This window comes from Triticum aestivum, chromosome 1B (assembly GCF_018294505.1).
Source record: "Triticum aestivum cultivar Chinese Spring chromosome 1B, IWGSC CS RefSeq v2.1, whole genome shotgun sequence".
NCBI lineage: Eukaryota > Viridiplantae > Streptophyta > Magnoliopsida > Poales > Poaceae > Triticum > Triticum aestivum.
This window is the reverse complement of record NC_057795.1, coordinates 584,858,481-584,870,267: the sequence shown is the minus strand read 5'-3', so window position 1 is coordinate 584,870,267 and position 11,787 is coordinate 584,858,481. Positions and strand designations below refer to the sequence as shown.

At 44.3% G+C, this 11,787-nt stretch overlaps 1 protein-coding gene across 1 annotated transcript; it reads left to right on the top strand.

The window, feature by feature from the left end:
- Positions 1–9,553: 9,553 nt before the first annotated feature.
- Positions 9,554–11,266, top strand: LOC123096163 (acetylserotonin O-methyltransferase 1). Its single transcript, XM_044517796.1, has 2 exons — positions 9,554–10,470; positions 10,748–11,266. The coding sequence occupies exons 1-2, from the start codon at positions 9,691–9,693 to the stop codon at positions 11,045–11,047; spliced, it is 1,080 nt and encodes a 359-aa protein (XP_044373731.1). The 5' UTR covers positions 9,554–9,690; the 3' UTR covers positions 11,048–11,266.
- Positions 11,267–11,787: the final 521 nt, after the last annotated feature.

Sequence of the window (11,787 nt, the reverse complement as noted above, 5' to 3'; positions counted from 1 at the left end):
AAAGCTCTGGGGTAGATCTCCATCAGAGGGGCATCACGATCATAGAACCATGCATCTTTCCAGAATAGGGAGGAGGAGCCATTGCCCAGAGCGACCTTGGTAACCCCGCGAAACACATCGCTGAGATGCATAACGTCACGCCACCACAAAGAACCCATTGGTTCCACTGCATGTGGAATTCTGTCAGAGTAATATGTGTCCTAGATGAAGGTCACCCAGGGGACAAATGCTTCAGAAGGAGGGAAACGTTCTAAGTAGTTTCATTATCCTTTGCGGGAACTTTATTCAGGACATGACATGATGTCAATACAGCCTCCCCCCACTATGCCTTGGATAAACCCGATGTATTTAACATGGCGTTAACCAAATCAGTTAGAGTACGGTTTTTCCGTTTGACAACCCCGTTTGACTGGGGTGAATAGGGAGGCGTCCTCTCATGAATAATACCATGTTCCGTACAGAATAAATCAAACTCATTAGAAAAGTACTCTCCACCATGATCAAATCGGACTCGTTTTATTTTCTTCTCAAGTTGGTTCTCAACTTCAGCCTTATAGATTTTAAAGTAGTGTAGAGCCTCATCCTTAGTATTTAACAAATACACATAGCAGAATCTAGTGGAATCATCAATCAGAGTCATGAAGTATTTCTTTCCACCTTTAGTCAACACACCATTCATCTCACATAGATATGAATGTATGAGCTCTAATAGTGCCAGTTGTCTCTCCTTCGCAAGCTTATGAGGCTTACGAGGTTGCTTAGCTTGCACACACGCATGGCACTTAGAGCCTTTGGCTAAAGTGAAACTCAGGATTAAGTCCATCTTAGCTAGCCGCGTCATACAACCAAAATTTATGTGACAAAGACGTGAATGCCAAACCTCAGATTCGTTCACATTAGAATGAATTTGGTTCATGACTTTATTACAGAAATCCTCCAGGGAAAGGCGGAACAAACCACCACAATCATATCCTTTTCCAACAAATAGTCCATACCGAGATACGACTACTTTGTTAGACTCAAATACTAACTTAAACCCTTCTTTACATAGAAGGGAGACACTAATGAGATTCTTCTTGATGGCGGGGACATGCTGCACGTTCTTCACTTGCACAATCTTTCCCGAAGTAAACTTCAGATCTATCGTGCCAACACCATGAACAGAAGCATGCGAGCCATTCCCCATCGGGATGGAACAATCTCGTGCGACCTGGTAAAAAGAAAACAAAGACACATCAGCACACACATGAAAATTGGCCCCAGTGTCAACCCACCAATCGGTGGACTGGCAAACTGAAAATATGGTAAACAGATTACCATACCCAGATGCCGCATCATTGTTGCTTAGAGTGACATTGACAGACTTGGAGTCTTGTCCTGACTTCTTGTACTTGTTTGGGCACTTGTTTGCCTAGTGTTCCTCAGAACCACAAGTAAAGCAGCCATCTCTCTTTTTGTCTTTCTTCTTACCCTTCTTCTTAAAGGTAGTATTCTGCTGGACAGAGTTCTTTCCCTTGAACTTGTGGAAGTTCTTATGCACCACATTGGCACTAGAAGAACCCTCTGCCCCTTTCATGTGTGAGTCCTTTGCTCTCGAGTTCTTCTCAACACTGAGATGACCGATGACATCCTCAATAGAGAGTTCACGTCTCAAGTGCTTGAGAAAAGTACCAAAGTTCCTCCATCCAGGAGGGTGTTTTGCAATAATGCAACCCGCGACAAATTTGTCCGGTAACTCACACTTCAGGAGCTCCAGCTCCTTAGCAATGCATTGTATCTCATGAGCCTGGTCCAATACAGAACGGTTATCAACCATTTTGTAATCATGGAACTGCTCCATGGCATACAGTTCGCTCTCAGCATCGGTTGCGCTGAACTTAGCTTCGAGCGCATCCCACAAGTTTTTGGCAACACGCATATGGAGATATGCGTCAACCAACTTGTCTCTGATCAGGAACAATCGTTTCTGTGGGAGACATAGCACCAACCCAGAACACGTTCATTGCTGTGAGCCACAAGGTGGTCCTTGTCTGCCAACGCTTAAAATGCGTCGCAGTAAACTTTTCCGGTTTCAGTGTTGCAGCAAAGCCTTGAATCGAGAAGTGCCTAAAATAAGGTTTTTGGATTGTTGGAAATATTAGCACTTTTCCAATTAGACTAATCCACGAGTAAACAGTAAGCATGGCAAATACGGTATGCATCTCATACCGATTCCTAAGCATACTAGCACGTACAGAACATAGAAGCAAACCATCTATGAGCAGCACATATACGGCTAGCACAAGCACGAGTAAATGAGGGATGAACAGATCATACCCTCCGGTTGGCCAGACCAACGCGGCGGCGGCAGCAGGAGCCCTAGCTTCGTCTGTGGCCTTCTTCTTGGCGGCGACGTCATCCACGATGGTGTTGATGCAGGGGAAGTAGTGGAAGCAGAGGCTGATGGAGCTGGGGACGGATCGGGAGCAGTCGCGCCGAGACGCTGCCCAAAAACCTTATCGCCGTTCTCCCGGGCAGGATCTCAAACAGCAGGGTTCTGGAGGCACCTCTTTCCCGACCAACCGTGCACGCGGTCGTTGGGATGAGATCGCCGGAAGCAGCACAGAGCAAGGAACAGTAGATGACAGCTAGGTTACGCGAGAGGGAGTGAGTGAACCGAACTAGGTTACTCCACTGGGCAGAGTGTGTCGTGTCGTGTCGTGTCATGTCGTGACATGACGAGGCGTGGCAAGGCGGGGTGGGGCGGCGGAGGAGGAGGAGCGCGCATGTAGCACTCCTCTTCCCAAGCTCCCAATGGCAAGTGGTAGAGCAGCCCTTATAAAGGGGTCTCAACTCTCCTTAACTAGCAAGGTGGGACTAAACTTCCCACCACCTGCCATACCAGACATGGGCCTCAAGATTAACTAGGAATCATTGTTCATATGGGCCTAAAGCCCATCCATGATTCAACAAGTCGTTCTCGGGAGGAGGATGCGAGGACCAAAACATTTTTCTTTTCCTTTCTCCAAATGTTGCCACCCAACTCAATTTTTTTAACTCCGAAAGGAGAACCGTTAGTTCTTCATACGAGCTATTTCGTTTTCTACCACTTATCAAGGATGGGTATTGTTCCTATTGCCACCCAACTGAATTATTTGTATGAATTTTTCCTGAATTTTCTTAATGCCAGATAAGTTTTCAGTTCCAAGTTCTTTTTTATTCTCGAATGAGAAACGACATGAGGATGTTGTTTTTCTGTGTTATTACACAAGGAATAATGTGCTCATATTTCATCTAGTTCTTCTGATTATGTGTCTTTCCTTGTTGTTGGACAATATTTCTAGTCGAGGATCATGTTTTTGTGCTTGTAGAAATTTTTGTGCTTCCGCATCAACTTATAATTATTGAAATCATGTTTCTAATAGTCGGTGCACTTTCTTGAAATAGTCTTTCGCCCTGCTATATTAAGATAACAAGCATCCGACATAACTGTGCAATCATTGCTGGGGCAAACATCACAAGCATGCCCAAAAGTAAAAAAGTGAGAAAAACAAGAGAAAGAAATGCCAGCAACATCGGATCGATGAAAACAATGATATCCCGCAAACGTTGCGCCGTCCGGAGAATTCCCACCATACTCCTATGCCTCCGAGCTGCCGCGTACCAAGCGACACCTTCAATAAGGACCGCGACGACGACGACGTTGCTGGCCGGACGGATCCTAGGATTTCTCCTGGTACATGGAGGGGAGTGGGGGAGGGGTACACTCGACGCCCTTCCAGAAGTATGGCAACGCCCATGGGTGTCACCGCGCAGGTGCCGGCAACCCAACAGAGATTTCTCCTGACTCCTCACACCCACAACCCAGGACCAACCGTCGGCTCCATCATGCCTGCCGCCCACCAACATAGTCTTGAGGACACCACAGACGTCCCACCATGGAAAACGCCGCGAGGCTGGACGGACCAAGATGAAGCAACCGTAGACATGGGCTGGCAGTACCGCAACCACGTGGGAGGGAACAACCTCCACCGGCTCATGCAATAGCAAACCGGATGCACCAGCATGTGCACATCAGGCCAACTGCCCGAGGGGCCCAGATCGGACCCATGAAGCTCCCATCGCCACGCTGCAGCAGACACAACCCTGTAGCCGCCGTCCCATCGCAGGAAGCTCACCCGGCCAGCCAGAGGCAACCTGCCAGAATCCACACCGCCCATCCTAACCCAAATCGGGCCGAAAGGGCCTAGATTTGGGCCTGCAGGGCACCGCCGGCCAGCTCTCCCAGCTAGTCGCCACCGCCGCCAAGGGGCCGTGCTGCCGCCTCGCCGTCACCCGACCAACGCTGGAACTCCACCAGCCGAGCCGCAACGCCACCAGAACAACCTCACCTGAGCCAGGCTTCCGCGACGGGAAAAGGAAGGGGCCACCATCGCCGGCAATGCAATGGCGCCGCACGGGCAACGCCAGCAGGCGTCACCGGTAGGGGGAAGGCTCATCGGAGCTCTGGGTGGGGGGGGGGGGGGGTTAGGGGCCGCCCTAGTCGCCTCGCTCGGGGAGGCGACATGGGGATACGAGCGGTTGGTGCACTATCTGATTCTTCCTATTGCCGGATCAGATTTGCTGGTTGAGGGGTAGATTTTATGCAACAATTTATTATATTTTATAACAACCTTTCTTAGTTTTTTATATTTCTTTTCTCATTTTATGTTTCTCTTAATTATTATACTTCCTATTTTTCATATTTTTTTGCTTTTCTATTTCTATTTTGTTTTTCTTTCTTGCTTAATTTCCTTCCATTTTGCTTTTCTTTAAAGAAACTTACCATGTTTCACATTTTTGTAGCCATCATGTGTTTTAATTCATAGTATTTTGAAGTTATTTTACAAATTTATTTGGTAATATGTTTTTTCATGGGTCTATGCAAAATTTTTCTTTGTAATATTTTTTAAAAGAAAATAAATAATATACTCCCTCTGTAACAAAGTTGTACTAAAATCGCGTCAATTAATTTGGATTAGAGGGAGTAAGAAATTCTAATATCATAGTTTTTTTTTCATGGGCTGTGACAATTTATTTTGTTTCCTAACAACCTTTCTTAGTTTTTATATTTCTTTTTCTCACTTTATTTTTCTCTTATTTATCATTATTTGGATTTTCTGTTTTCACTTTTCTATTTCTCTCTCTTGCTTAATTTTCTTCCATTTTGTTTTCTTTAACTATTTTATCTCCTTATTTTTAAGTTTTTTCTTTTAAAGAAACCTTATCACATTCCTTCCTTTTGTAGCCTTCATGTGTTTCAATTCATAAAATTTTGATGCTATTTCACAATTTATTTTTTCATGGGTCTACGTAAAACTTCCGGTTGTAATATTTTTTGGTAAAAATAATAGAATATAATTTTTGTAGTTTATGAAATATAAAATATTTTCAATGAGTTACGTAGATTTTTTTAATGCATTGTAGAATGTGTTCAAAAATTATTTGCCAACACAAGTTCCATGAGTTACCTAAACTTTCTCTACTACCTAAAGAAATGCAACGTTCCATTTCCAGTCTTACGTCGAACCCTTCGTCGAGCCTCCCTCCCGCGCTGTTTGGTTTCCCTACGCACGTTTCACCCAAAACGTGATTCGTTCTTCTTAATTATGTGGTCCCACCCCCAGGCGAAAGAACCGGCAAAACCTTCATATCCACGCACGCAATCAACGAAAAATCCACGCAAGCGGTGTCTCCTCCCTGTTCAAACCCTAGCCGCCCCTTCCCGGTTGATGCCGCTAGCGAGCAGCGCGTAGCACAGGCACCAGCACGGCCCTTCCGCGGTCCCCCTCGACCTCGCAATGAAGCAGCTTGTCGGCATTGACGACGAGCCGGTGCGTCCGGTGTAGAACTGTAGATTCCTATGGATGGGTCAATCAGGATGGAGGGCGGTGGATCCGGGACATAGCCATGAAGTCTGTTCGATGTGCGCCCAGTGTTGTCTCAAGTGCATGGGTCGATTCTGGACGGCGGGCGGTGGATCAAGGACGTACATGGCAGCTTTCACCTACGCAAACGGCTGACTACTCAACCTCCTCCCGGCGGTGGCAGCGGCCAGGTCTGGTTTAGCTACCATTTATCTTTAATACATTGCCATGAAAGGCGATCAAGAGGAGTAATTATAAGCAGCGATGTGTTCCAGGGCTACGAGCGCCAGTGCGACTCTGCGTCTGCGAGGTCTCCGCCAGATAGCCACCCTCTCTTCCCGTGCCTTTTTCTATTCCTGCTGTTGGTTTCGTTTTACATGTTTGCTAATTTGCAGATTGAATTGTTCTGATAAAATATGCTACTATATATCACTTCTTTCTCAAAGGTATCCGGAACTCTTAACTGCATTGCCCTGGTGATAACTTTTGCTTATTGTTGCCATTTTGTGTTCCGGTCAAGATTTTCTTCTTTCACACACATTAGAAGTCGAGAACTGGGATAAAAATAAATAAAGTTTGAAATAAGCTAGAATCTTAATAATCTCCAATATCTGCTCCATGTGTGTGAAATCAATCGTCCAGATATATATACTCGGATTGATGCAGCCATGCCCAATAAGAATCTTCAAGTAAATAAATCGAAGTATTCTCTACTGATGAATAGGGAGCTGCACCAGACATGATATGGTCTTTTCATTTTCACGGTAAGACTGGACTGACCTCAAGACTTAAGTATCTCGGAACCATGTTTTTCCTGCGTAGTTTCAACAGGCTATTACATGGTCTATTAAGTGCGTGTGAAGGTTCTTGAATTTACCCTGACATTATGGAACCTTTGTGCTAAAACAAATAAATATGTTAATCTATAACGATAGCAATGAAGACATTGCGCAGTTCTGTTATCAGTACAGTGCAGATGTTCATGTGGCCATTATGGCCTATCTTCAGTATCGTGGTTAACATTGTTAGGATTATTGTAATCTTCCAAACAATATGTTTCATTTTCCCTATGTATTCTTTTGTTCTGATGCCCTACTACTGTTTTATTGACTGCAGGCAATCTATTTTGTATGGTATGATTTTGTTTGTTGGAGCGATACTAGCTGCCCCTTTTCCACATGTTAGTAAGTTTTGTAGCCGACTTCTTAATTGATATTATAGACGTTTTAAGGTAGACGTGGTATTTTCAATTGGACTGATTTCTTGTATTTTATCCACTGTTATCGGAGTTTGTTACCTCTGTTTTTTGATCGAAAATTAAAATGTGCATGCATTGTCAATTAATAACCTTTTGGTCATTGATCAAAGTATATATCTTAGATGTCCCGTAGCAACGCTCGGGCATTCACCTAGTCTATTTACATTAATGAGCATTTTCATATTGACGGTAGAATATGTTCTAGGATAAAAAAAATCTACACGAAACATTTGCATCCAATTTTTTTTTTTGTAAATCTGCGTGGACGTTTATCTAACGTATATAAATATTTTATCTAAACATGCACACATATGTATTGCCTAGATTGGTGAGCATATATTTTAGTAAAATGTCTTTCCTGCATTTTTTTCTACAATATATATGGACATTTTATCATTAATCAAGGATCTACATAGTAAGATTTGTACCTTTAAATTTGGTGAATGGAAATTTTGAAATGGAAAAGGAAAGAAAAAGTATAGGCCGTTGCATGGTTGTCACTTGTCACAGCCATCCGCTGGGCTTCCCCACACGAACTTCCTGGCCCCGGTTCCGGTCACACTCGGGATAGAGCCCACTACTGTGCCGCTGTACACGATGCCCGCAACGAGCTCGACGGCGGCCACCTGGCGCCGGCGGTCGGGCCGCCGAGGTCGTTTCGCACCACCAGGCTAACGGGTGGGCCCGAGCTGCCGAGGTCGCGGCGCGCCACTAGGCAGCGTTGCGTGACGACCCAGTGGCCGAGGCTGCTGGCGGACGCGCCCCCGCCCGTCCGTGCCCGTGCGTGGCTGCTCCGGCGGCGGAGCTGCCACCCCCTCACACATTTTCCCAGTAAGCGCTTGTTTGATCGATTGATTCCATCTTCTACTGCTCTCGACTTTGTTTGGGCGGCGCGCCTGAGTGGGCGTTTGGTCACCCTAGCCCTACCCTCTGAATGTGTTATAATTTTAGTTCACAAAGGTTCAGGCGAAATCGTTTGTTCTCAAGCTCATTCCCGTGATCGAAGTGAATTTGCCATGTTAAAAATTAGCCGAATCGCCAGCCAAATGTTAGCCGGATTCAGACACCTCTGTCCATATGTCCAAGCAACACTGTCAAGTGTCAACGACACTCATTTACAAAGAACGAACTGTAAGGTCGTCAGTAGGCAAGAACAGCGTGACATTGCTGGTAGCGAGTGTGGGATAGAAGAATGGGAGGAGCTCTACCGGTGGTTGCAACAAGTTGAGCTCTCGGAGGATCGGATGTCAGTGTTGAGGCTCGCTGTCTTCTAACGATGAGTGGCAAGTATAGTGCGAAATCACTTTATGTGATGATCATGTACTCAGGGGTGCGCGACTTGTGGATGCTGGATATTTGGAAATCTAATTTCGACTTGAAGCAATGCTTGGGGTTCTTGCTTGGTTGATTTGGAATTGGCGAAACGATGTTGTCTTTGAACAGCCATGTTCCCTATTCTCCGGTGCATAACATCTACAAATGATCGCTCTTTTCTCGCAGTGGATGCTTCTCTGTCCTGCAAACCATAGGGAGGCGTTGCCCTGTGCAATGGAGATGATTCAGAACAAGGCGGGAGAGCGTCAGCTTGTTTTGGGTTGCCATCAAGGTGGTTGTCAGTGGGGTGTCTGGGTAGTGCCTGCTGTGTAGGCTGTTTCGGCATTCTGGTTGCTGCCTCTTTGTTTAGTTTTATCAGGTCTTGTATCCTGATGCTGTTGCTGGTTTTCCCACTGAAAATCCTGCTTTTCTATATAAAGCAGAGCATTTGGTCTTTTCTCTAAAAAAGTAGACAGCGTGATGTCCTAGGTAGATAATGTTCTATATTTCGGGTGTGAGAAGCGTGTCTTGACCGTGTGATAAGATAGTGGTTCGTATCACGAATTGAACTCAGGCTTGTGGAATTGCTCTATTTTCTCGAGGTGTGTAATTTGGTAGCTCGTATGCCCCAAGGAATAAAATTTACCGCCAAGTGATTATTTTTCCTGTTCAACTACATTTTTTTACGAAGCAGAACATGTACAACCATTTCATTGGGTGTGGCAAAACTATGTCTTCCACTTCCGGTGTCTAACAGAAAAAATTCGAGAGTAGAGCCTGATATTTTCATTTAAAAGAAGGTAAGGCTTTTGTAAAAGGGCTACCTCATCGCCTTGTATCGTTCGGCCGTGTACTTTGTTTGGTTGTTGCTTTATATATAAAGCGGGGCGAAAGCCTGTTTCGATAGAAAATGTTTGAAAAAAGGGAGTGGAACTATGAAAAATAAAAATCAATTTACAAACATTATGTCAATAGGCAATAAACTGATAGCCACCATTCACTTGATTTTTTTTCCTGCCATGTAGCAATATGTATATTGCTGCTGTAAGTTCATCTCAAATACCTTCAGAAAATGCTGGCAAGTAAATTCTCATCATTCTTAAATAATTTATTACCCATGGCCCTACGTTGTGCCTTAGCAAGTTGAGTTTGTGCATATATAGACCAGCAGGCATGTGTCCAATCCCACCCATAACAGTGTGACCCATAACCAAGCACAGCAAGTTCAACAAAATGTCACCCACTCAAATCAAGAATAGCTCTCAGGATCTGCTCCAGGCTCAAGTTGACCTTTGGCACCATGCATTGGGATTTGTCAAGTCCATGGCACTCAAATGTGCAATGGAACTGCAAATCCCTAACACCATCCAACACCATGGTGGGGCTATGACCCCTTCTGAGTTGGCCGCGAAGATCGGGCTCCATCAATCTAAGCTTCCCCGCTTACGACGGCTCATGCGAGTGCTCACTGTATCAGGCATCTTTGCTGTCCATGAATCCACCACGGCAGACAAGGAAGCTGTTTATGTGCTTACCCCAACCACTTGCCTCCTCGTTAGCGATGAAGTTAAATCGAATTTATTTCCTATTCTGTCGTTGATGCTTGATTCAACTGTTCTTGTCCCCTTTTTTGGCATGAACTCATGGTTCCTAGATGAGCACTCTACATCCTTGTTCAAAAAGGCTCACGGCCTTACCTTCTGGGAGATGGCTGACAAGAATGATTCTTACAACCAGTCAATCAACAATGCGATGGTTTCTGATAGTAACTTTCTCATGGATATCATCTTGAGGGAGTGTGGTGATGTATTTCTTGGTATAAACTCGCTTATTGATGTCGCTGGGGGCCATGGTGGAGCTGCCAGTGCAATTGCGAAGGCATTCCCGCAAATGAAATGCACGGTCTTGGATCTCCCTCATGTGATTGAAGAAGCTCCTACTGACGGCCATGTGTCATTTATTTCTGGCGATATGTTCAAGTACATTCCACCAGCGGATGCTCTTTTCCTAAAGGTACACCCTTTAGATTTTCCTTCTTCCCTTCTCACACATACACAGTTTACAATAAGATGCCATAAAGTACTCCCTCCGTCCCAAAATAAGTGTCTTGAACTTAGTACAAATTTGTACTAGAGCTAGTACAAAGTTGAGACACTTATTTTGAGATAGAGGGAATATGTATTTAGCCGCTTGTAGGTACCAATTGAACGAGCTTTTTATGGAAAAATTCAAAACATTCCAATATTATAGGGTCTAATTGTAACATTTTGTGATGATGTACATCTTTTAGTGGGTTTTCCATGATTGGGGCGATGAAGACTGTGTCAAGATACTCAAAAAATGCAAGGAAGCCATACCTCCCAGAGATGCTGGTGGGAAGGTGATAATCGTAGATATGGTGGTTGGATCTGGGCCAAATGAGACTGTTACAAGAGAGACACAGGTTTTCTTTGATCTGTTTATCATGTTTCTTGAGGGCATCGAGCGAGAGGAATTTGAGTGGAATAAGATATTCATGGACGCCGGGTTCAGCGGGTACAAGATTGTAACGGTGCTGGGCGTTAGATCTGTTATTGAGCTCTATCCTTGAACACTCCATGCAAAATTAGGTGGAGTAAATGTATTACATATTCACAAGGCAGCACAAACAACATGTGTGCTGTCTTGTTGTATGCATGTGGCTTGTATTTTGCGAGGTGTGAGTCCCTGTGACCAATAAGTTACCTCTGTTACTGCAAGACATATGTGTGTACATGGACTCTGCTCCGGTCATGTTCATGTATAAATTGCCATCTACAGTTAAGGCGCATATTTTGTTAATGGAGATAATGAATGATATTGAGATGTTATTTCTGTTTCAGTGTCCACTATCTTATTACTCAGCATCGGTACTTTGGTGATTCGATGTATGCATTAATGCGTGATCAAGTGCCAGTTTTACTGTGAACTATGCATAGCTCCATGTGGTGCCGATTGCATATTTGCATGTCTGATTGCTGACTAAAGAAATCCATACGATTCATGTACTGTATATTTTAGCAGTGGCCTATTTGCCCTGTTGATTCAGTGCCATTTATATTTTGGTCCAAAAGTTAATATTCTGATTCATTTCTAAATTGCATCTGCAGGCTGCTGTGTTTATATTTTTGCTAGTATTAATTATCCTGAATAATTGTACCTTTCTGGATTCTGCCCAGAATTTCAGCATAAATGGGATCAATCCACAAGCATTTCCAGTTCCCCTCTGCATCGCAAGTCACTTTTTTTGAAGTTTGTGCGTAATCTTTTTTAGCTAGTAAAGCTTACACGTAAGTTGTTCTTGCCGCAGTT